The sequence below is a fragment of the Cervus canadensis genome, chromosome 29 (assembly GCF_019320065.1).
Source record: "Cervus canadensis isolate Bull #8, Minnesota chromosome 29, ASM1932006v1, whole genome shotgun sequence".
Taxonomy (NCBI): Eukaryota; Metazoa; Chordata; class Mammalia; order Artiodactyla; family Cervidae; genus Cervus; species Cervus canadensis.
Genome location: NC_057414.1, coordinates 46,562,244 through 46,585,425, shown reverse-complemented (window position 1 = coordinate 46,585,425; position 23,182 = coordinate 46,562,244). Strand labels below are relative to the sequence as shown.

General features: G+C 56.9%; 1 protein-coding gene across 1 annotated transcript; it reads right to left on the bottom strand.

Moving 5' to 3' along the window:
- Positions 1–3,946: 3,946 nt before the first annotated feature.
- LOC122431037 (glutamine-dependent NAD(+) synthetase-like) lies at positions 3,947–21,875 on the bottom strand. Its single transcript, XM_043452080.1, has 18 exons — positions 21,490–21,875; positions 20,989–21,078; positions 18,712–18,763; positions 18,157–18,245; positions 17,877–17,994; positions 17,001–17,132; positions 13,523–13,597; positions 12,555–12,679; positions 11,878–11,926; positions 11,010–11,112; positions 10,403–10,571; positions 9,117–9,252; positions 8,268–8,374; positions 7,597–7,728; positions 7,190–7,259; positions 6,767–6,895; positions 5,986–6,162; positions 3,947–4,213 (listed from the first exon to the last, which is right to left on the bottom strand). The coding sequence occupies exons 1-18, from the start codon at positions 21,858–21,860 to the stop codon at positions 4,163–4,165; spliced, it is 2,175 nt and encodes a 724-aa protein (XP_043308015.1). The 5' UTR covers positions 21,861–21,875; the 3' UTR covers positions 3,947–4,162.
- Positions 21,876–23,182: the final 1,307 nt, after the last annotated feature.

The window sequence follows — 23,182 nt, the reverse complement described above, 5'->3', positions numbered from 1 at the left end:
CTTTCTATAATTTGGGGACATTATCTTATAATGGGGGAACACTGCCCCAGAGCTGGGGGGACACTTCCTATAATTGGAGGATATTATCTTATAATGGGGGGATGCTGCCCCAGAGCTGGGGGGCACTTTGTATAATTGGGGGGCCTTACCTTATAATGGGGGAACACTGCCCCAGAGCTGGGGGACACTTTCTATAATTGGGGGGCCTTACCTTATAATGGGGACACTGCCCCAGAGCTGGGGGACACTTTCTATAATTGGGGGGCCTTACCTTATAATGGGGGGACGCTGCCCTAGAGCTGGGGGACACTACCTTATAAACGGGGGACACATCCTATGCATTGATGACCAGCAGCCAGGGTCCTGGGGCCTTTGAGTGCAAGCGGCCCCTCGGGACAAGGTACAGGGCACTGACCCTGACCACTGCCCTCGGGCTGACCGCCCTCCGCCTTCCTGCCCTGGGGCAGAGGCCCCCACCCTGCGCCCGGGGCACACGGTGGGGGAGCCGTGGCCTCAGGGGGGCATGCAGGGCTGCGGGGCCCAGGGTGGCAGACAGCAGGATGTCTTCCCCCCTGGGGAGTCAGCAAGGTGCCTGTCCTCCCGGGAACAACGGGGGGATGTTGACACCTCACTGGGGGGCCTGCCCGTCACCCTGGGTGACAGCCATCCCAGAAGCTGACTGCGTGGTGTGAGCTGCCACCCCTCCACTGCTGAACCCCGTGGTCACGTTGTCCTGAGTTTACCTGCATCACCACCAGTGAAGGCCCTAGGCTGGGACGAGACCCAGACGGTCAGGGAGGACTGCCCACATTGGACCCACCCACTGGTCGGCCATGCCCCCAAAACCATCCTTGCATTAGGAGAATACTCATCAGCATGCCTGGGCCACATCACCTGCCTTTTACCAGTTTTGTCTTCTTTCTAGAGTCTCCTGAAGGTGAAGGACTGGGTTCTTTTACGAGTGAACTGTTGCTTTGTTTTAGGAAAAACACCTTCACGGGGTCTTAGGACATGTGCGCTGCTGTAACGAGCATCGCAGACGTGGTGACTCACGAACAAAACTGCGCGGTTCAGAGCTCGGGAGGCTGGGAGTCCAGACCAGGTCCAGTGGGGTGCGGGGAGGGCCCTCTTCTGGGTCAGTCTGGTGACATCTCCCTGGAGCTGGGGGCTCTCTGGGGCCTCGATAAGGACCCCAATCTCCTTCATGGGGCTCCGTATGCAGGCCCTCTTCACCTCCCAGAGGCCTCTCCTCCAACATCATCACATGCAGGGACAGGGTTTCCACACGTGACTTTTGGGGGGTGCGAACATTCAGCCTGCAGCCCTGGGATTTGGCTCCACAAGGCCAAGACTCTTCTAGAACAGGGCTTGGAGATGGTGGGCAGGACATAGCTTCTCATCGTTGTATAATACGCTGTCTTTATGTCGGGTGACTTTACATCACAAACTGTGGCCCTTGGTGGGGTGACGGAGGAGTGGTCATTCTGCCCCCGCGCCTGCAGGAGGGGCTCTGGATCCCGGGGTGGGAGACACGCAGATGGTGGCGGCCTTCGGGGAAAGAGGACAGGGTGCCCTGTCTCCTCTCCTCGGCCCGAACCTGCGGTGGAGACGTCTTAACATGCCCCTGCGTGTTGCCATCACCGTGGGGAGGTGAGGAAAGGCCTGTGCATGTGCTATGCGGCCCAGGGTCTGCAGGAGCATCAGCAAGAATTGTGGACTTGGGTCCAGGGAGACATTGTCCAGAGCCGGGGCCCGAGCTGGGGCCCAGGCCGCGGCCTGAGTGTGTGCTCAGTGGCTGTTCCTGTCCGCAGAACTCACCATCTATTTTTCCTAATTCTGGAGCACCTCCTGGTCCTCTTTGGAGGACCTGGGGTGGCAGCTAAATAGTTTAGAAATGTGCATATGACCCAACTGAGCTCATCCAGGGCTTCTACTGAAGAAACCCTCGGCGCACTCGCTAATCTCCTGCTGGACCTGAACTTGGGAGTTTGTACAACCAGAGTCACAGTGTCATGATGCAGAGAATGGAGGAAGCCCATGTTGAGAGACAAGGCCAGGGGAGGAGGGAAACAGAAACCCTGGGTCCAGCCAGACCTGAAGCTGTCACTCCCTCTGGACTCAGCACATCAACCAAGAGACTTCTTTCTTTGTTCACCAGGTTCTTTTCTTGGGTAGGTCTTTTGGTGACTCATATGTAGAAACTCCATGCTGATGCAGTTTGCAAATATTCCTGGGGATTCTCAGGAATTCCTGGGGTTCCAGCAGAATGGGGACTGAGCTGTACTGCTCTGAGCTGTACATACCTAAGCTGGACCTTCCACAAGGTCAGCAACCAGAACCCAGCTCGCTGATCCCGCCTACACCAGCCTCACAGGTGACAGCAAGATGGACGGAGGAGCCTGGCAAGCACAGTGGACAGCAGCCTCCCCAGAGGTCTCTCCCTAGGGCAGCACGTGGCAGGGTCAGGGATGACGCCCGCACAGGCTGGCCCTGGGTGCACGTGAAGCCTTCCCTGGTGGCACGGGACAAGCTACAGGAGGACCTACATCCCTGCAGGTTGAGGTCCTCAGAATGACAATCACAACAACCAGGACTAGTGGTAAAGAACCCCCCCGCCAATGCAGGAGACATAAAAGATGCAGGGTCAGGAAGATCTCCTGGGGGCGGGCATGGCAACCCACTCCAGGATTCTTGCCTGGAGAGTCCCCAAGGACAGAGGAGCCTGTCGGGCTACAGTCCATGGGGTCGCAAAGAGTCAGACACTTCTGAGCAACTGAGCATGCAGGCAGGAAACAGAAATGAGGGAAACGGGCTGGTTTACAGTGCGAAGAACCATAAGCAAGACAGAAGAAGAAAAGAAAAAGGGCTGCTTTGCAAAAACTGCTGCAGACTGCAAGGGCGCGTGACCGGTGGGGACAGTCACTCTAGAACCACCCTCCATCCCTAGCACCGCCTCTGTTCTCACCTGAAAAATTCTCCTGCAGCTCAGGTGAGACTTAGGAGACGCCACACAAGGGCCAGAGGGGCTGGGGGAAGTGCTGGCTTCAAGAGGAGGGTTTAAAAACCACATCCTCTGTGGGGTGCAGAGAAGGCAACCCTCCCCCACTGTTGGTGGGAATGGAAATTGGTACAGCCACTCTGGAGGACAATATGGAGGTTCCTTAAAAAAAAAAAAAAAACTACTAAAAATAGAGCTGCTATATGATCCAGCCATCCTACTCGTGGGTGGTTGTTCAGTCACTAAGTCGTGTCCAACCCTTTGCAATCCCATGAACTGTAGCACACCAGGCTTCCCTGTCCTTCACATCTCCCAGAGTTTCCTCAAACTCAAGTCCATTGAGTCAGTGACGGCATCCAACCATCTCACCCTCTGCTGCCTCCTTATCTGGAGGAAACTCTAACTCAAAAAGTCACACGTACCCCAATGTTCCTTGCAGCACTATTCACAACAGCCAGGACATGGAAGCAACTTAGATGTCCACCGACAGATGAATGGATAAAGAGTATGCGGTGCACACACACAATGGAATACTACTCGGCCACAGAAAAGACGGAAATGATGCTGCGGGCAGCAGCGCGGGTGGACCTGAGTGAGGTCAGACAGAGAAAGACAAACATCACATGACGTCACTTAGACGTGGGATCTGAACTGCGACACAAACGAACCTCTCTGCCAAAACAGAACAGACACAGAGGACAGACTTATGGCTGCCAGCCGGGAGGGGCTCAGGGGAAGGTGGAGTGGGAGGCTGGGGTCGGCAGATGGGAACATTTACATGTGTTCTCAGAACGGATAAGCAACAAGGACCTACAGCACGGCACAGAGAACAGTGTTTGATATCCTACGATCTCCTCTAATAGAAAAGAATATTTTAAAAAAGATGAAAGTATGCATATATACATAAAACTGAATCACTTTGCTGTCCTGCAGTAATTAACACAACACTGTAAATCAACAATATGTATTTCAATTAAAAATTCATTAATTAATTTTTTTAAAAATTAATTAAAAACTAAAAATAAAATCGCATCCTCTTTCTTTCAGCCTTTTTAAAAATGGAACTAGACGGTATGGATCCCTCTCCTTGAAATACGTCAGAAGGGGCTCCACTCCCGCTCTTGGTCACCGGCGGGCAGGGAGCCCTCCACACAGGGCCCGGCCTCAGTCCACGCCATCCAGCTCCTGCTGCGGTCTCCCCTCCAGCTGGAGGACCTAGGAGAGAAGACACGGTGTCATCATGAGGGCTGGGACAGCCACGCTGCTGAAACACACTGATCCACCTCCAAAGAGGGTCACAGTCATGGGACTGAGAAAGCAGGTCTGCACACTGCATCTGCAGGGCAAGGAAACCTGGGAGGGATCCTGAGTCTGGAAGGACGTGTGCTGGCCGGGGGTCGGGGCGGGCAGGGGTCACTGCTGGGCTAGAAGGTCACAGCAAGCCCATCTTCACCGAGCTGTGTTTTCCTGCATGTGCGGATCTTCCAGCTGCTGTCTCGGAACCCCACGCCTGAGTGCATCTTGGTGGGAGCCAAGCCCCGCCCCTCACTAGTTCTTCGTGGGGAGGGGGTGTCCATGGCACGTGGGGTGCTCAGCAGCATCTCTGGACTCTGTCTGCTAGACGTGGGGATACAGACCTCACCCTGGGCGGGATAACCGTCTCTGGACATGGCCTGACGCCCCCTGGAGGAGGGTTGCAGCCACGTAGTGTTGCTTGGCTCCCATCTCAGTCTGCACCTCCTCATGGATGCTCCCCTCTGCCCCACCCCGTGGTCCTTCAGCTCAACGCAGCTCTTATTGTAAAAGGAAAGAAGCTTTGGGATTTATTACAACTCTTCACTAAAGCAGGGGTCCCCAACCCCCAGACTATAGACCAGCGCCAGTCCACGGCCTGTTGGGAACCAGGCTGCACAGGAGCTGAGCGGTGGGTGGGCAAGCGAGCGAAGCTTCGTCTGCCCCCCATCAGTCACGTTACGCCTGAACCATCTCCCCTGCCCCCCATCCCTGGAAAAGCTGTCTCCCATGAAACCGGTTCCTGGTGCTAAAAAGGTTGGGGACCACCGCCCTAAAGAGATGTTGCCTGTTATAGGTAAGGGCTCATCTCCGGGAACCCTGCCTCCCAGGTAAGGAGCACCAAGCTAAAATACCTTTGTTTAGCTCACGGGAAACACTCTGACCAGACCCACCTGTGAGTGACTGCAAGGGAGGAGGAAGTGAGCCAGCAAGTGTTTGACTTTCTCCCTCCCCTCTTAGTATAAAAGGAGCCTGGATTCAGACTCAGGCAAGATGGTTCATTGGGACGTGAGTCCCTCATCTTCTCCGTCTACTGGCTTTCCCAATAAAGTCACTATTCCTTATTTCAGCAACTCATCTCTCGATTTACTGTCATGCATCAAGCAGGACGAGCTTGGACTCAGCAACATTATCACCATTTATCACTTTCATGGATCCCGTGTTCACTCATCAGCCGTCTTTCTCCTCCCATCACCTTCACTGCGGAAGGGCTGCCTCGAACTTGCCTCCATCACAGAACAGGGAAGGACCTAGACTTGCCTATTAATTTGATTTTGTTTCTCCTTCCTTTATTCCACTATTAATCAATAAGGAAAAACAGATGGTTCAGACAATGCGAAGCCAGCTGGACGCCCCAGTAGTCTAGAAATCACAGTGGTTGGTCTCACACTGACCGCGTGATGGAGCCGCTAATTTTAGCATCCTTAGTAGAGCCCCAAACAGCGCATGCCAAGCTCTGATGGACCTGAAACATACTGGGCACTTGGCAGAAAGCAGGACAATAAAAAAAATGCCACCGTGTACAGTAATCATGGACAGGGAAGTCCGTCGGGTCACAAAGAGTCGGACACGACTGAGCGACTGAACATTGAAAAGCTTTTCAGTCCTCCGTGGAGACGAGCAGGTGGAGGAGACAAGCTGGTATTCCCTCGACAGACGTCTAACAGGGAGAGAAACCATTTCCCCCGGTTCACCTGGTTTTCGATGCAGCGGAACTGCCAGGGCCAGCGGGTGTTGTACAGAAACGGCCGCAGGTCGAACCTGTTGTCATCCGGGCTGTAGCTCTCGGCATGGTACGCGGGCGTCAGCGTGGTCATTTTGTGTCTGTTCATGGAATACTTGGAGAAAAACCGCTTCACTTTGTCGGCCACCTGGGAGGCGAGGGGCGCACAGGGCCTGGTGTTAGCAAAGCCGGGAAGCCCCCGGGCCAACGTTCTCAGCAGCATCGCTCAGGCCAGTTAACAGCCTGCCCCCAGCATCCCCAGAGCGCTACCGTGGGACCTCCTCAAAGGCAGGAGCAGAACAATGCTGCTGCTCGCGCTAGAGCAGCTGAGTGAGCTGTGAGGATGCGGGTTCCTGACTCCAGCATCCTGGAAACTGCATCAGGAGACCTGGGCAGGCGTCCCAGGAAGATGTATTCCTATTTCGTGAGGCTTCCAGGTGGTTCTGCAGGGACTGCCCAGTCTGTGGGCTTCAGCCCTAACGAGCCTGACCACTAGGGAAAAAGAAGCCATATTCTGACCTCGGAGTTCGCCCTCTGTCCCCCAAAGAGGGAAGGAGCTTGCTTGTTGTGACGGGGTCCAGCCCCACTCAGATAAGCTCAGTCGGGGCTGCGGGAGGGCTGAGAACGGGGCCGTGGTTCCTCACGGAGTGCTCTCCTCCTAAAGCCACATGGTGGCCACCTGCTCCGGAGCCAGACCCACCCACAAGGTGACCTCACCTGCCGACTCCCCGAGGGCGCTGGGCACGCCTCACCTGTCGGGGCGAGCAGGTGTCCTTCCACATGTTGAGGAGTTTGCAGAACATGCTGTAGGGGCCCGTCTTGGCGACCTTCCGGAGCCTCCCAAAGACGGACAGCTCGGCGTACGTCATCCCCATGTCTTCCTGGGGACGAGAGAGATGTGTCTCACGAGTGACAGCAGGTCAGCGCTGGGGGGACAGCCTGAAACCTCTGCTGGAGATGGAACCAAGCCCCCCAGCTCCACCTCCTCCCGGCCCCAACCTCGAGAGACCTGAATCAAACATCAGAGGTCAGCAATGGATGACGCTGAGCTCTGGACTCGCAGCCGGGGCCCCAGTGATGGAGCATGCTTGTTCGGGGGCAGACAGGAGGCCACGCAGGAGCCCCGGAGCGGGGAGGTGGCAGAGGAGGTGCAGGGACAAAGCCAGCACGGTTACCTCGTCGGTCTGGGACACCCGCCCGTGGGCCAAGGGCTCCAGCTCAGCTGTGGCCGGTGCTGCCAGGATGCTGCGGTCAGGGCACACAGAGGTCGGTCACAACAGCTGGGTGTTACCGCGACAGACACCATGCAAGTGCGGAGATGGGAAGCGCTGCCTTTCCAGCCTCTCGAGGGGCAGAGGGAGGCGGTGGCTGCCGGATCTGGCCACAGCCAGGGTGGCAGCAATGGGAAGGAAGCGGGTACCTGGTCTTGGGGCCCGAGTGCCCTTGGAGGCCTGACTGCTTCCATTAGGCGATGGGCGCTACGGAAGGTGGCTGAGGGGGACAGGGCGGCCGGGGCTGTGCTGAGAAGTCGCGTACCCAGAGGCCCACGGGCACAGCTGTGGCCTCGCGGGCGCACACACACCTCTGCAGGGCGGAAAGCTGGAAGCGTTCCATGCAGAGCTGGACGAAGGCTCTCAGGTCCGTCTTGCTGATCCCGCCGATGGGGTTGATGTCGGCGCTGGAGCAGTCGTACTTGGTCAGGTAGCCGAGGAGGCTGCAGTCGGAGAAAGGACAGGTGGTTTTGAGGCAGCAGACCTGGGAACTTCAGACTCCGAGAACCTGGGGGGCCTGGCCGTCTGGCCCCTGGGCACCGGGACATGCCTTCTTCCGGGGCCCTGGAGCCAGAGCTTGGCCGACTCGAGGGTCTCAAGAAGTCTGATGGGGCAGACTGGGGAAGGGGCAGGCGCTGTGGATGGCCGAGGAGGGGTATCCAGCAAGCCAGAGGGTCAGTTTGGGGGATGACCAGTGCCAGCCACAAGTGGGGCTCCTTCAACCAACCCTGAGGTGGGTGTAAGGTCACTCCCTCTCCCATTAAACAGAAAGCTGACGGTACAAACAGGGTCCGGTCTGTGGGCAAGGGTCAGCATTTCCAGGCCAGGAGAGATGGCCGTTTTCATCTGACCCCTGCGCCTCTTCCGCCCCTCGACTGCTCCCAAAGGTGCACCCAGAGCTGCAGCGGAGTGAGCGGGGCACAGACCACAGGAGTGGCCTCGGGTGGAGCGGGGTCTCCTCCAGCCTGGGGGCCGCACACACCTCTCGTCCACATTGGCGGATCCTAGCACGAGAAGCCCGCCGGGGGCGCCGCGAGACCAGAGACTCAGCTGAGCAAAGAGGTAGGCGACGACCATCCTCACCCGCGCCTGGCCCACAGGAGCGGGCGTCACCGTGCAGGCCGGGGCTGGGGCACGCACGCTAACACCACCTCCCCGCACCTCGGAGAGCAGGAACGCTTAAGTGATGCAGGAGCCTCTAGAGGCCAGAGAGCCGGAGCCCATGGTCCCTGCCCCGAGGGCTCCTGCACTCAGCAGGGAGGGACCAGAGCCCGGGGTGAAAGCTGGGCAGCGGGGAGACTGGGCTACAAAGCCAGCGGGAGAGACCTCGGCCCCTCTGGCCAGTCCCTGCACCCCAGGGGAAGGCCACCAGCAATCGCAGGAAGGGGATGGAGACAGGGCAGACCGCAGCAGACACAGCCCACGCCCCCTCTCTCCCTGCACGGACCACCCAGGGTCCAGCTCCCCTGTAGCCGATCCCCGAAGACGCAGAAGACACACACCCTCGTACACACTCACACCTCATGCTCACAGACTCTCACGCTGATGCACACTCACACACACACGTGCTTTCACCCCACACACTCACGCACACTCTCAGATATCCCACCCCCTTACCCTTGCACACTTACCTATTCCTGGGCACACACCTGTGCACACTCTCACCCTCATACCCCCCTGCACCTCTCAGGCACACACACGCAGACCCCCATCCTTATCCAGGAGGCTGCATGCTCCGTGTCTCTAAGAGGCGGGCTGCTTGCGGACCCCAACGCCGGCCGTCCCCTGGGTTCCCTGCGGTCCCCGCGTGCGGACGAGGTGGGGGGCGCACCTGCACGTTCTGCAGAGCCAGGTTCTCCCGGCCGCTCCCTCCGTGAACCGCAAACCGAGGGCTCGTGCCCGTCACCAGGCTGAAGATGCCCACGAGCGCCTTGACCGCTGGGTCGATGCTGAGACCGATGTGGTGGCTGGAAGGAGAATGGGCGGGCGTGCAGTGACAGAAACACACAGGGCACGGAGCGCGCCGCCTTCAAGGGCACCGTCCGGCAGCGCTGAGCACATTCATGACGTGCCGCCACCACCTCCAGCTCCAGAACCTTCCAGCGGCCCAGGAGACCCTGTGCCCACGAGCGGTCCCTCCCCAAGCCCTCCTCTTCCAGCCCCTGATGACCATGGACACCCTTTCTGTGTGTGTGTGTGCATGAGCGCTCAGTCGTGTCTGACTCTTTGTGACCCCATGGACCGGAGCCTGGCCAGGCTCCACTGTCCACGGAGTTTTCCAGGCAAAAATACTGGGGTCAGTTGCCATTTCCTTCTCCAGGGGATCTTCGCAACCCAGGGATCGAACCTACATCCCTTTTGTCTCCTGCACTGGCAGGCGGGTTCTTCACCACTGAACCACCAGGGAAGCCCTGAGATCTGCCTTTTCTGGACCTTTCGTAGAAATGGAATCACACAGGACCTGTCCTTTCGTGTCTGGCTTCTTTCACTGAACCTGATGCTTTCGGTTCACCCAGGTGGCAGCCTGTGTCAGCGCTTCCTTCCTTTTTTAGGCTGAGAAGCACCCCCGTGTGTGACCAGACCACATCATGATTCACTCCTCAACTGCTGATGACGTGTGAGCTGTGACCATGCTGTGTGGACACGAATGTGTAAATACTTGCTCATGTCTTTGCTTTCAGTCCCTCTGCCTGGGGGCAGCATTGCCGGTAGGGGGCAGCTTTTAGCTGAGCTCTGCTTACAGAATGGGCAGCTCCTCATCTTTCCTTTGGAGGCAGAACAGATGGAACGTTCTGAACGGAACCAAGTCTCCCTGAACAGAAAGATGCACCCTCCTGCACCTGTGTCTGGTACAGTGGCCCCCGAGAAAGGAGGAGGAGGGCAGGGGGCTGCACCCCCAGAGCGGCGAGGGGCTCCCGTGTTCCCACCTGGAGTGCATCAGTCTGCTCCTGGGAAGGATGGAGGGGAAGGGGGAATCTCAGACATGGAGAAGATCTGGGGTGAAGCTGAAGGGAAAGCTGCTCGCCTCTGGGGTGCTCAGTGACCCACCAATGGGGTCTCAGGGGATCTTCCCGTGGTCCCCGCCAGCCGCCGGGCCCAACACCAGGGACCAGCTACCTTCCGATCTGCTGGGCCAGCTCTCGGGCCCTGTCACAGGTCTCCCGGGAGGAGTTCTCGCTGGCCATGTAGCAGGTGGTCAGGACGCGGCCGCAGAGCTCCCGGGGGTCCTGGGGGGTGTAGCTGGGCTGGTTCACGATGGTTCGGACGTCAGCCAGCACCTCTGGATCTGAAACCGGCGGGACAGAGGGCACACGCTGTGAGTCCGGCGCCTGCACCACCTGGACCCGCTCCGCCGCCCGGCAGTCTCGCTGGATGACCCCACAGTGCCTGTTTCTCAGCTGCGGACGCTTCGGGAATGGCCGACGTCGTCCCTCACGGAGGCAGGGTGTGAACCTGGGCTGGCCTGACCCCAGGGCCCTGTGCTTCCCTCCCGGCCAGGCAGCAGCAGGCACCCTGTGGGCTTGATGGACCTGGCCACGTGGGCCTGAGGCCCTGGAAGGGACTTTAGCGGCCTTGCTGTGCCCAGGTCCCGAGACTTGGGGTGACGCTGGGACATCTGAGCATGCCCCCCACCACGATGCCCAGGAGCTGGGTTTGCCCCTCTGCTCCTCCCGCAGGCTGAGCCCCCGCCCCGGAACGTGCTTGGGCCCCAGGCATCACCTACTTCCACGCTTCACAGCCTCGCAGACCTGGCGGCACATGGAGTAGACCAGACAGGCAGTGGCCGCGCTGTCCACCCCGCCGCTCAGGGGAAGGAAGAACCCCGCCTGGAACAGGCCAACCAGACGGCGGCGTGAGTGGAGCCTCACGGCCAGCAGTGAGCCCGGTTCCCCCGGCAAAAACGAGCACCCACAAAGTGCTCTCCCCGGGGGAGGGGAAGGGAGCCCTGCACGTTCCACAAGGCGAACGGAGCTCCACCGTGGAGGGCCCAAAGCTGCGTCTCCGCCGTGAATTACAGACGCGCACGACCACACAACTAGTCTTGTAACTCGGGGTCATCAGACAGGGCCCCAAAGACGGAGCCAAACCTCAGTGTGACCTTGGCCAGGGTAGCCGAGGCTCCTGACTGAGGCAGAGTCAGGAAATGTTTGCATGAAGAAATACCGGTCAGGGCTTCCCCGGTGACCCAGGAGTTAAGAATCTGTCACGCAATGCAAGGGATGCTGGCGCGACCCCTGGTCTGGGCGGACTCCGCCTGCCGCAGGTCACCTAAGCCTGTGTGCCACATCTACTGAGCTCACACTCGAGAGCCCAGGAGCCGCGACGGCTGAAGCCCGTGTGCCCTCGAGCCCCGGCTCCACAGCTAGAGAAGCCAGCACCGTGAGAAGCCCACACACTCAACTGGAGAGCAGCCCCCCGCTCGCGGCAACTAGAGAAAGCCCGTGTGCAGCAGCAAGGACCCACCACAGTCAGAAAGCAAATTAAATAAATCCATCTTAAAAAAAAGTCACCAGCATGCCACAGGGTCAAACGCAAACCCACTGCAGAAGGATTAAAGGGGGCTGGCCAGACCCGCCCCCCCAACATCGTACCTGTCGGCTGCGTCTTAAGAAGTCCCAGAGCCAGCACGCGGGTCCCAGGCTGGGGAACGGTGGGAAGCATGAGGCTGGCGAGCCGCCACCCTGGTTCGCAGCTCACCTGGGGGCAGGTGCCCAGGTGGACGCTGGGCCGGTGGGTGGCACCAGCACGCTGCCCCCGGCTGCTTTCAGCCTTTCGAGGGAATGAGTGCATCTGAAGCCTCAGAGTGGCCCCCAGGAGGTAGAAGCGATCATTGGTCCCGTGGCGGAGATGGAGACACGGAGAAGCAAGCCCAGTGTCTCTATGCCCGAGGGCCCGGGGCAAGGCGGGCGGGCTGGGCGTGGGGCCCGCGGTCTAGTTACAGTGTCGACTGCAGGCCCTGAGACCAGGGCGCAAGGCCCCCAAGCGGCCACTTGGCAGCGCAGCGGGGGACGGAGGGAGTGGCCCGGGAAGGACAGTGTGCCAGTCGCTCAGTCGTGTCCGACTCTTTGCAACCCCGTGGACCGTAGCCCGACAGGCTCCTCTGTCCATGAGATTCTCCAGGCAAGAAGGAGTGGGTTGCCACGCCCTTCTCCGGGGGATCTTACTGACCCAGGGATCAAACCCGTCTCCCACATCGCAGACGGATTCTTTACCATCTGAGCCACCAGACCCCGCCTCTACCCCCTCCCTTGCACACCAACAGCCCCACCTGATCTCCTCGGCAGGGCTGTGGTATTTCCACTCGATGGGCTCAGACACAGGCTCCAGCAGGTCCTCGTGGCAGGAGAGGGCGAAGTCCACCTTCACGCGGGGGTAGGGGCTCACCCTGCTGGCCTGGGGAGGACACCCCCCTGAGGGCCTGAACCCATACAGGTCCCCGGGATGACTGCAGGGGGGACGCTACACGGCCCAGAATCCCGGTGGGGACCCTTCACAGCCACCAGGACGGCCAGGACACAGATGGGTGTAGCAAACGCTGGCGGGATGTGGGGATCTGGAACGCTCGCACAGCGCCGGGGAGACGCGAGACGGAGAAGTGACTGAGGACAGTCTGGCAGGACCTCCCACCATTAAACAGAGAATCACCACAGGACCCCACAGGCCAGCCCCAGGTAGATAACAGAAGACACGCAAACATGTCCACAGATGCCTGGCACAGGCCCTCAGCAGCACCGTCATCATGGACAGAGCAGAAACGGCCCAACTGTCCACCGACGGGTGAATGCACACACAGCATGTGGGCTGCCCATGCAGTGGAATGTTACTCAGCCATAAAAAGGAGTGAAGAACTAGCACACACCTCAGCACGGATGAACCACAAAACACTACCCTCAGTGAAAGAAGTCAGCTGCAGAAGGCCACATGTTATATCATTCCATTTATATGAAATGTCCAGAACTGGCAAACCCATAGTGTCAACACAGACCGTGGTTGCCAGGGGCCCCGAGGGGGGTGAATGAGACAACTCATGGGTCCAGGGTTGTTTCAGGTGATAAGAACATTCTGACCCTGATTGTGGTGATGCTGCTCAACTCCACAAATATACTGAAAACCACTGCATCATGTGCTGAAGTCAGTGAATTATAGGGTATGGGAACGACATTTCAGTGAAGCTGTTATTAAAAATATTTCCCCGTCTTTGATGAGCATCCTATGGGTGTGTTTATAATCACTTACCGCCAGGTTTCGAGATGAAATCTCTGCCCTGTAGCTTCTGATGTCCTCCAAATCCAACGTGGCAGTGAGGACTTCCTAGAGAAGGGGGTTTCAAAGAAAAATCGTGATTGCCTATTTTTTCCCTCACACTCTGTTTTCAGAGGTATGCCACGTTACACAATGAGTCCCGCCTTCTAAGGCAGGCACTGGGGGCCTGGGGAGGGGGGGGCACCACTGGTGGCCCAGCCAAAGCCCTCCCCTCTTGTCACTGCTGCCAGAATTTCTGTTGAACTGACACACTGCTGATGAGACACAATAAATGTCTGTTGGGAGCTTTTGAGAAAGTTTCTTAAAAAGACACAGGGAGAGCAAGGGCCCTCTTTCTGCCTTTGAATGTGGTTGTATGAAGATGGGATGGCTGGAGCTGCTGCAGCCATCCTGTGACCATGAGGCAGCTGACAGTGAAGCCGACACAGAGGAAGGCCCAGCTGGAGAGTGACAAGGGGATGGAGCCAGAGCCCCAGCAATCATCACACAAAGGTCCCAGCCCAGATGTGCTGCATGTGTTCCAGGACATGATGCTTCATTGCCTTTGAATCCAGATGGGATGGAGGTTCTGCCACTTGCAACCAATAGCAGAAAACAGAAAAGTTTTAACTCAGAGATATTACTCCTTTCTTTATGAAAAAAATCCTAACCAGATCATACTACTAGGCTATTGTCTCACACATGCAGGTGAAGGACAGCAGGAACTACTTCTGAGGGGGACCCAGGGTGGCCGGGCCCCTGCTCCTGCTGCTGGCAGTGGGCAGACGTCTATGCCAACACCAAGCCTAACCCAAGATAGAAACGCCTGTGAAGAGACAGAGAGCAGAGAACTCCCACGTCCACCAGTCCTTCTGTCATTTCCCAAGTGCTGGCCACGGAAGCCACCAGGCTGCTCCTGACGAAGCCACAGAAATTGGGATGACCCCAGAGGAGTGAGCCCTTCCTGAGAGGAAGGCCCCAGTCCACTTTTCCTGGAGCTAGGTTAGCTTCACACAAAGGCTGGGTCGAGGCCATGAGAAGCACGTGCCCTCGAGAAGGTCCACGGACCAGAGAGGTGTCAGAACCGAAGGGCGCTGCCGACACCCCAGGGCGGTGAAGCCACCTCTGCCAGGAGCACTCAAATCAGAGAACTCTGGCTCAGGGGCCCCCCTCGGGGGTGTGGGGCCACGGTCCCCAGGTTATAGTGTGGTGAACAATCACAGGGGCGCTTGGTGAAATGGGGGCTCCTGGGGGGCCTGGAACCTGCAAGCCACCTGCCCACCTGCTCATCCAGGTACAGGCGAACCCCAAAACTCACTGCCAGTCAGTCCCACCAAGTACCTGTGGCCTGGATGTCTGCCCAAGAGTCCTGGCCAAGCGGACCTGTGCTGAGGCATGTCTGGAGCAGACGAGCGCCTGGCCGTCCACATGTACCTCACCTGCACCTCCAGAGGCCTTCCGTCTTAATCAAGGTTAACACTGGACGGCAGGGGGCCTCTGGGGACCCCGCCACCGGGAAGGCAAGGTCTGGGGACTGTGCTCATTCCCACTGGGAAGGCAGGATCAGGTCCCCATGGTCTGGGGACCATTTGCAGGGAACTGGCTTCTTCCAGCAGCTAGGGCCAGACTGCCAAAACCTGGGCTTCATTCTGAGCAAGAAGTACCATGAATTCGTTCCAAGGTTCCTTTCCTCAGTCCATTCCGAAACTGAAGTTTCATTTCATAACCACTTCCTTGCCGACAACCCCAGTGAGACTGCGCAAGTCTGTGAAATGGTGAAGCAACAGACATCGCATCAGAGGGTCCTGAAGAAATTCTTATTTGGAGACACCCGTTTGTCTTGCTCTGACAGAGAAATCCCCAGAAACCCTTTTTTCTCCTGCTACTACCTGCTTCTGTGAATAAGCATTTCCAACATTTGCTTCCAAAAACCCCGAAAAGACAAGACGAGAGATGCCGTGTGAAGCCTGTACTGACCACCTGAGCCCAGTCACAGCAACTCTTTTTGGCAGAACTGAAAGTCACTTTGTGTTGTGTTTGCAGGTTTGGAATCGATTCCCATTTGGGGGCAATAACAGTCATTTTCTTTCTTGGAGGCTTAAAAAACTCTCAAGAGCCACACAATTCTCTTTGTTGTTGTTCAGTCACTACGTTGTGTCCGACTCTTTGTGACCCCATGGACTGTAGCACACCAGGCTTCCATGTCCTTCACCATCTCCTGGAATTTGCTCAAACTCAGGTCCATTGTGTCGGTGATGCTATCTAACCATATTATCTTCTGCCGTCCCCTTCTCCTCCTGCCTTTAATCTTTCCCAGCATCAGGGTCTTTTCCAAAGAGCTGGCTCTTCACATCAGGTGGCCAAAGTAGCTTCAGCTTCAGCATCAGTCCTTTCAATGAATATTCAGGACTGATCTCCTTTAGGATGGACTGGTTGGATCTCCTTGCAGTCTAAGGGACTCTCAAGAGTCTTCTCTAGCACCACAGCTAGAAAGCATCAGTTCTTCAGCCCTCAGCTTTCTTTATACTCCAAATCTCACATCCATACATGACCACTGGAAAAACCATAGCTTTGATTAGACGGACTTTTGTTGGCAAAATGATGTCTCTGCTTTTTAATAAGCTGTCCAGGTTGGTCATAGCTTTTCTTCCAAGGAGCAAGCATCTTTTAATTTCATGGCTGCAGTCACCATTTACAGTGATTTTGAAGCCCCCCAAAATAAACTCTCTCACTGTTTCCATTGTTTCCCTTTCTATTTGCCATGATGTGATGGGACCGGATGCCATGATCTTAGTTTTCTGAATGTCGAGTTTTAAGCCAGCTTTTCTCTCCTCTTTCACGTTCATCAAGAGGCTCTTTAGTTCCTCTTCACTTTCTGCCATAAGGGTGGTGTCATCTGCATATCTGAGGTTATTAATATTTCTCCCGGCAATCTTGATTCCAGCTTGTGTTGCCTTGACCTCTGGGGAAAATCCTCCAAGGGCCCACGTGCAAGGCTCTTCGCTGCTCTGCTCCTCCCAAATGACCCCATTATTGCTGGACCATATGCGGTGTCTGCTTATTCCTGGGACTGGCTCCAGTTACCCGCCAGCCATGGGATTCTTCCTACAAGCCCATCCTCTCCTCCCTGGAGCCAGAGGCCACCCACCCTTTGGTCACTACCAAGCCCCCTCCTCCCGCAGTGCCAAGCCTCTCCTTCAGCTCCACTGCAGCCTCGTGGGGACCTCCAGGGCGTGCGGGGCTGATAACCCACCATGGATCCATCTGTCCAGTGCGTTGTGTGGGGGCGTCCCCGTAATCTCAGGGTAGGAAACCCTCACCCCACCAAGGAGGTGAAGAGGAAGCAATCACAACCAGCAGGATCCCTCCCAGGGGTGGGGGGAGGGCACATCAGACCCCCGGTTATGGGGAGAGCAGAGAACACAGCCTCTGAATGAGAGACCCTCTGGCCATTGCTCGGGCCAGCTCGTACCACATCATCCAGAGAGAACTGGGACCCCTGGGCAAAGATGCTGCCGTTCATGGCTATGAGGGCACAGCCGTCGTAGTACAGCCGGTCCCCATCACACCCCTTCTGATTGGCCAGCAAGTAGATCCCACCGTTCTGGAAAACAGAGGGGATGGCAGTGGTCAGCTCTGATCCGTCACCTTCACCCTCTGCCGGCCCAGACATTTGGAGCCTCAGGCCTCCACCCCCGCAACTCTGCCGTACTAATAATCAGCGCCCCAACTCCAGCCAATAAAACACACGCCTCCAGGGAAGGCCCTGCAGCTATGACGGCCTCGGCCTCCCAAGGCACCAGACATCACACAGAGCGTCTACTCTCACCCCCAACAACCCTCCAAGGCGGGTGCCGCCACCTCCCCCAGGAGGGAGGAGAGACGGAGCTCTGGAGAAGACAACTCTGGATTCTGCCCCCGGAAGAGAAGACACAGCCCCTGGGGTCATGCTGCCCGCAAGAGTGGCAAACTCATGGGCATTCCCCAGGCCCGGGTGTGGTGCCAAGGGGATCCTGATTCCCGGTCACTTGTCCCGAGACCAGTGTGATGGTTGAGAGCCCAGAAGCTGGACGGCTGGGGTGTGAGGCCAGAGGCCACGTGACGGTCACGTGCTGGGTGCCCTGCTCCAGAGAGTAGAGGTGGCAACAGTGCCCGCCTCATAGGGTGCTTTCCATCACTACACGAGGTCATGGACGTGGGGCCTGGGAGGGGGAGTCACAGGGGCCGGTGAGCCACGGCCGGACCCAGGAGCGCCCAGCAGCCCCGCGCTCAGGCCTCGCTCTGCGCTGGGCGCTGGGGTCCCGCGTGTGTGAGAGACACATGCGCCCGTGTCCCCGCCACCGCCTACCTTGGTGGTGGCCATGGTCACCAGGTCCACCCGGGCGTGGGCTTTGCGCAGCATGTGGTGGCTGCCCGAGGCGTTGGTGAAGATCTCCACCCCGTCCAGGCCCATGTCCACGTGCGGGCTGCGGGCAGAGGGGATCGAAGAGAAGAGACTCGTGTCCCCAGCCCGCAGCTCCTGGGGTGTCTTCCCTGCCCCGGGCTGAGACACCAAGATGGCTGCAAATACCCAGCCCCCTTGGGCCCCGCAAGGATGGGGATCAGAGGGTGCAGAGGGCAGGGCTAACCTGTGGGGCGTCCAGAGCTCCTCACAGACCTCACTCCCAATGCAGGTGTCCTGCGTGGAGAGGACAGCGTCCCCAAAGGGCACAGTTTCCTAGGAGGGAGACCAGAGCTCATAAGGCCCCCCAACCGTCCCGTCTGGGCCACATGCTGAGCCGGGACCCCCGGAGACCACACATGGGACTCGTAGGAAGGCCGACGTTTTGTTTCAAGCCCTAATGAAACCCTCTTCCCCCGGGGAGGATTCCCAGCCCAGGGCCAGCGGGCATCTCCTCTGCCCGCCGGCCAGGGTGGTGCAGGAAGCCCCCTCCCAAGCTCCCCTGAGCCCAGCCCACGGTGTGAGCCGGAGGAGAGGAGGGGACATCACGCAGCAGCAAGGAGGCGCCCACCCCTCCATGCTCCTGGGACCCTCCCCACTTGTGACAGAAATCACCCCCCATCTGTGTTTTCCTTACATGGGCCACAGTGATGCTGTGACCCTGACCCCAAGGGTCCTGCCCCCACGGCCCACCCCAGAGGGACAGTCTGACGGACAAAGAGTTTTCTTCCCCAAGACTCACCTGCTTCGTCAGGTCCTGTAACATCCGGGGGAGAAAATACTCCTCTGTTTGCCTGGAAAGGGAACCACCACAGACCTGAGTTGGACCGTCTCAGGGAAAACACAGAATGGCACCCAGATGCAGGGCAAAGCTCAAACTGAGGGCACGGAGCCCGTGAGCTGGCAAAAGAACTGTCAGGTTTTCACACACGCTGTTGCGACCAAGTTAAGGTAAAAAGGGAAGAGCCAGGCGACTCCTTGAGGCTTCCAGGCCACGGGACACCGAGGCACTTGGGAGCTCCCTCACTGGCCCCGCCTGACCCACACTTTCATTACAGCGTCTGAGAGGCACATCGAGGGAACTGTCCGAGAAGGAGACACATTTCCCCACAGAGAAATGCGGCTGGAATTTCTGATTGAAACTCTTCAATCAGAAAGATCGCACTGCATGAAGCCAGCATGCAGAGAGAAGCCTGTATCATCACTGAAGCGATCATGTCCGAATCATGTAAGATGGAGAGAGAGTTTAATACACACCTCTGTACAAGCTATCCCAGGAAGTGAAAGTGACAGTCGCTCATTCGTGGCCGACTCTTTGCAGCTCCATGGACTGTAGCCCACCAGGCTCCTGTGTCCACGGAATTCTCCAGGCAAGAACACTGGAGTGCGTGGCCATTCCCTCCTCCAGGGGATCTTCCCAACCCAGGGATCAAACCCGGGTCTCCTGCACTGCAGGCGGATTCTTTACCGTCTGAGCCCCCAGGAAGCCCAAGCCACCCCCAAGGTCCACCCTAACAGGCAGAATTCAAACACTAGGTCGTTTCCAAATCTGACCTCAAGTGGGCTGTCGCCAGATGTACTGTGAAGACACTGAATTAACTAGATTTCTTTTTGCTTTCTCAGAATTCACAAGAACCTCCTGGGAGATTTTAGTGACTTTTATTTTAGTAATTTTTTTGATAAAGATTTTTTTTTGATGTGGACCATTTTTAAAGTCTTTACTGAATTTGTTACAATATGGCTTCTGTTTTATGTTTTGGTTTTTCAGCCCTGAGGTATGTGGGATCTTAGGTCCCCAGCTGAGGATCTACCCACGTCCCCTGCACTGGAAGATGAAGTCCTAACCACTGGGCCACCAGGGAAATCCCTTAACTAAAATTTAAGAGCAGAGACATTGAGGGGATGACGCCGTGGCGCCCTCACTAATGAAGGGAACAGACGCCGCAGACGCCCTCTGACCCCCGAGCTGCCGTGGCATCCCGCGATGAGACTCAATTCACCATCGGTAGGTTTGCTCATCATCACTGATGTTGCTGTGTCAGTCCATTTTCAAGGGAGAGCCGCCCAAGGTTTCTCCCTTCATCCCCACCTCCCCCCTCGATTCACACACGAAGAAGACTGTATACAGGGCTTTTTTAGTGGTAAAGAATCTGTCTGCCAATGCAGAAGACACGGGTCTGATCCCTGATCCCGGAAGACCACATACTGCAGAGCAACTAAGCCCGAGCTCCGCAATCATTTAGCCTGGGCTCCATCCGCCCTGGAGCCCATGTGCGGCAACTACTGAGGCCCGTGTGCCCCAGAACCCACGCTCTGCAACAGGAGAAGCCCGCCCACACCGCAACTAGAGAGTCGCCCCCTCTCACCACAACTAGAGAAGAGACCACACGGCAACAAAGACCCAAGAATAAATACACAAAATTTTTGAAAAAGAATGTATCTAGACGTATAACTGAGTCATTTTGCTGCTCAGAAGAAGTTAACACAAGATTGTAAATCAACTATATGCCAATAAAATGTTTAAAAATCACGTTAAAGATTTCATTGGCAATAGTGGTGACAGTGAAAAAAAATAGCAATAACTATCAAGAAGAACCCAGGGCAGGCAAACAGGGACAATTCTGTCCCAGGGGATGCTTGGCAATGTCTGGAGACATTGTAAACTGACAGAGGGATGCAGACGTATCCCCCAGTGGAGGCTACGGACATTGCTGCACACTCTTCCATGCACAGGACGCCCCCACAGCAAGACCAAGCCAGCCCCAAGGCAACAGGGCTGGAGCTGAGAAACCCTGATCTGTAGGATCAGATGTAGAATGATGGGTGACGGGTGACTGATGACTGAGCGTTTTATGTGGTGTCTGATAAACTAGCTACAGATTAACCAGCAGCATCAGGCAGCCATCACCAAATGACAGGTCCCGTGTGGGGCAGGGATGCCGGCCCGAATCTCTGTCCATCTCCCCCACGCATCCTCGGAGCGGCCACCATCCGTGCTCCCGCGCGCGGACAGACTCACCGGCTCCTGGACCACGGCGTGAACCAGCGCAGCTCACGGTAGTTGCCCTCGTTCGCCAAGGCCATCTTGGGTCTGATGAGCAGGATCTTCCTACAGACAGGGAAACACGGCCGCTCCTGAGATGAGCACACCCCACGTGACACAGAGCAGCCACCAGCCCGTCCACCCTGACCGTCGATGGGGACAGAGCAGCTAAGACCTGGAGGGTGGGCACTTGCCAACAACTGATGCCCAGGGTCTGCGAACGGGACACTATTACAAGGCCGCCCTCCCAGGACTGACCTCCTGGCTGCAGAGCTGTGTGTCCCCAAACTCCACCCGTCGTCCCTGTGTCTGATGTCTGAAGGTGTCAGTGGCGACAGCCCAGGGGAGCAGTGCCACCTGCAACGCCTGCCTGCCTGGCACCCCACCCCCACGAAGGCAGCTCCAGAAGAAGCCCCTGGGGACCAAGCCCTGAGCCCAGGGGAAACGGGGGTCGCGCTGCTCCCGGCAGTCACCCACCTGTTGAGGAATATCACCCTGCAGTTATAGCGGACGTTTCGGTGCATCACAGGCCTGTGGAGAGAGGGGATGCACGTCTGCAAAGAGCGGAGCCCCACATCTGCTTTAACAGGAAGTTTCTCCCGGTCCTCTGCGGGAATCAGAAGGCCTCCTCTTCTCAAATGAAAGCGAGCAACGAACCTGAGTGTTTCTGCTGCGGCACAGACTAAATGGGAGAGTCTTCTAACTCGCGCACAAGGTCCTTCCCACTCAGGGCCTGTCCTCTCCTTCCAGGAGGTCCTCAGACCATCAGGTGGCCGCCTCCCTCCCTCTGCGCGCACCCCTGCTGGCCTCAGGGACCCGACCCCTGCACAACCCCAATTCTCTGCCATGGCATCTCTCCTGACTGAGCGCCCCCCCCACCAAGAATGCAGGGCAGGGGGACCAGCCCGGGGGGGGGGGGGCAGGGCAGGGGCAGGGGGTGGAGGGCACTGGACAGATCTGCTCGCCTCTCTGTCTGGACCCCTCAGGACAAACACCCTCCCCGATCACCTGGAACCTTCCTCCTCTGCAGTGGAGGGGCCAGTGCTCTGGAAGCCAGGGCACTCTGCCGGCCGCCGGCCGGGGCAGCGCCGGGCAGGGATCGCAGAGCCCAGCTCAGGGCAACAGTGCAGGAGCTCAGGGCAAAAGGCATCAGGCACCCAGGGAGGAGGGCCTTAAGGATGGATCATCAGGTAAAAAGTAATACGGCCCAGGGACAAGAGTAAAGAGGGCAGGGGTGCAAGAGGAGATGAAAGCATCCGTAAGCAGCGTGCGCTGTCAAGTCAGGTGGCCGGGTTCCAATCCCGCTTCGCACTGGCTGAGCTGAGCGGCCCCGGTTTCTCCTCTCGGAGCATTTTAAGGGGCAGGATGCAGGCGGGCTGCCTAGGCCCGGGCTCGGCACACGGATGCCACCAGCAAGCACTCCCACCATTCCGGTTTCCATTCCTCCCAGGCCAACCCAAACACAAACCCACCACGCTCACATTCATACAAAAACGTGTTCAGGGCAGGAGGTGAACATCTTTTAAACGAAAAAGAAACCCTCAGTGAATATCTGATTTCCAGCGGGAGTAAGCCTCTCAGACAAAAACAAACAAAAAGCATGACCAGAAAGATTTCAAGCTCAAAATGTAAAATTAAATAGCAAACAACAGACAAGGAAATGTATTTTTATCATATATGGGGACCGCTTGATATCTTTCATATATAAAGAACTCTTAATAAATCAGACACAAACACTTTCAATTGCTGGCAAAAGAACAAGTAAGACAGTGTCACAAATGGCCAAAAAAGAAAAAAAAAAGTTCAGTTTCATAAATCATGACAACAAATATATATGATACCTTTTTTTAAAAAAAGTTATTGCTCACTCTAAGATTTTGTCTATTTTTTTTTTAAGTTTTCTCTATTTTGAGCTAGCCCTCTGTGATCAGTGCTAAGGGTAACATGCCTCTAACCACAGAAAGCTGGAAGGAGACTCAGTGTCTTTCTCTTGGAGGAATAAGACAATTCTAGATGGTGAATATCAGTGACATCATGGTATAACTGCTATTTTGTTCAGTGGCACTTACAGATCCAGGTAAATGTTGGATTTCAAAAGAAAAATTTCTTTTAAAAAATATTCCCCTACTAAGCGGCATCAGGTCTTAGGGGCAACACTTGGGACCTTTGG

Coding starts and splice junctions, on each gene's coding strand:
- LOC122431037 (XM_043452080.1), bottom strand. CDS start 21,860: ATGGCAGAGAATTGGGGTTGTGCAGGGGTCGGGTCCCTGAGGCCAGCA. Junction 18,764..20,988: donor ACGCCGTGGTCCAGGAGCCG/GTGAGTCTGTCC, acceptor TTCCCTTTCCAG/GCAAACAGAGGAGTATTTTC. Junction 6,163..6,766: donor ACACCTGCTCGCCCCGACAG/GTGAGGCGTGCC, acceptor CTCGCCTCCCAG/GTGGCCGACAAAGTGAAGCG.